General features: G+C 36.8%; 1 protein-coding gene across 1 annotated transcript; it reads right to left on the bottom strand.

Annotated features, from left to right (window-relative positions):
- Positions 1-462: 462 nt before the first annotated feature.
- Positions 463-1,371, bottom strand: LOC110141693 (olfactory receptor 4F4-like). Its single transcript, XM_020900655.2, has one exon. The coding sequence runs from the start codon at positions 1,366-1,368 to the stop codon at positions 463-465; it is 906 nt and encodes a 301-aa protein (XP_020756314.2). The 5' UTR covers positions 1,369-1,371.
- Positions 1,372-1,635: the final 264 nt, after the last annotated feature.

Below are 1,635 nucleotides of genomic sequence, written 5' to 3'. Positions count from 1 at the left end.
TAGAATGTTAACTAATTGATGACTATTGTTTTGTAAACATAAAGAGAACAATATAATGCAGTAATTTATTAAACAAAACTTTAACAAAGGTCTATGTGAAATGTTCTGCTAAAAGAAATGCATAGGATAATAGAAAATTTCCTGATATGGTGGTCAGCGTTGAAGTAATAATAAGAATAGTAATATAAAATATTAACATTTCAAGTCATTCTTGAGAACAATCAAAATCATACTTCTAAAGACTGGCCAAATTTCCCAAACAGGAACTTATTTTAACAATTCTAGAACCCTAAAGAATTGACACAAAATTTTTATCAAGAGATACACATGATTTCCATATGTGAATTGGGGAACTCGTCCCAGTCTTAAGTAACAGGGTAGATGTGGCCAATTTAGTGCACTCACAGTAGACATTCTGATAATTTGAAATGATGAAATACCAAAGAAATCCATAGTTTGTCATCATAGCCGCTTAATGGCATTTCTAATCTCTTTGTTTCTTAAAGTATAAATGACTGGATTTAGTAGTGGTGTGATGATTGCATAAAATACAGCTAGGAACTTGTCCACCCAAGTGATGCTGAGTGGACATATGTAGACAAAGATACAAGGCCCAAAGAATAACATGACCACTGTGATGTGGGCAGTGCAGGTGGAGAGAGCCTTGGATACCCCACTCTTTGATTGGTGGTAGACAGTAAGCAGAATATAAGAGTAAGAGATCAGCAACAGAATGAAGCAAATGGTTGCAAGTACCCCACTGTTAGCATTTGTCAACACTTCTAGAATATAAGTGTCCATGCAGACTAATTTGATCACTAGTGGAATATCACAGAAAAAGCTATCCAATTTTCTGGGTCCACAGAAGGGCAGTTGTGTAATTATAGCTAGTTGGCTTATTGAATGCACAAAGCCAATGATCCATGATGTCATCACTAGTCGAATGCACATTTTTGTATTCATGATGCTGGAGTAATGGAGTGGCTTGCAGATGGCCACATAACGGTCATAGGCCATCATCACTAGGAGCACCATTTCACCCCCTCCAAAAAAATGTCCAAAAAACATCTGGCACATGCAACCTCTAAAGGAAATGGTCTTATTTTCTTTCAGAAAGTCTGTGATCAGTTTAGGGGTGGTTACTGAGGAAAAGCCTAAGTCAGAGAATGACAGATTTGCTAATAGGAAGTACATAGGGGAGTGGAGGTGAAGGTCAGCAATAACCAGGAGCACAATGAAGATGTTGCCTGAAATGGTGATCAAGTAAAGTGAAGAAAACACCACTAGGAGGAAGGCCTGGAGGTCCCATGAGTCACACAGCCCAACAAAAATAAATTCAGATACCACAGACTGGTTCACGTCTTCCATTCAGTTCAGTGTCTTCTAAATTTATCTGAAGAAAAGATGTAAAAATAGATTTTCTAAATAAACGTTCTGTGCATCAAGTGTGTTTTTTATGCACTGCTAATGGAAGCGTGTACTTCCATAATCACTGTAAAAAGCAATTGGCCTTCTCTTTTAATGCTCAATATACATATATTCTATGGTGCAGCAATTTCACTCCCATTTGTATGCTCAATATGTGTAAACTCTTGTATCTGTATATAAGGAAAATTTACAGCAATGCCTATAAAC

Source organism: Odocoileus virginianus, chromosome 6, assembly GCF_023699985.2.
Source record: "Odocoileus virginianus isolate 20LAN1187 ecotype Illinois chromosome 6, Ovbor_1.2, whole genome shotgun sequence".
Taxonomy (NCBI): Eukaryota; Metazoa; Chordata; class Mammalia; order Artiodactyla; family Cervidae; genus Odocoileus; species Odocoileus virginianus.
The sequence above is the reverse complement of the archived record's forward strand: the minus strand, read 5'-3'. Positions and strand labels throughout refer to the sequence as shown.

Excerpts from the sequence above, each read along its gene's own strand:
- LOC110141693 (XM_020900655.2), bottom strand. The coding sequence starts at position 1,368 with ATGGAAGACGTGAACCAGTCTGTGGTATCTGAATTTATTTTTGTTGGG.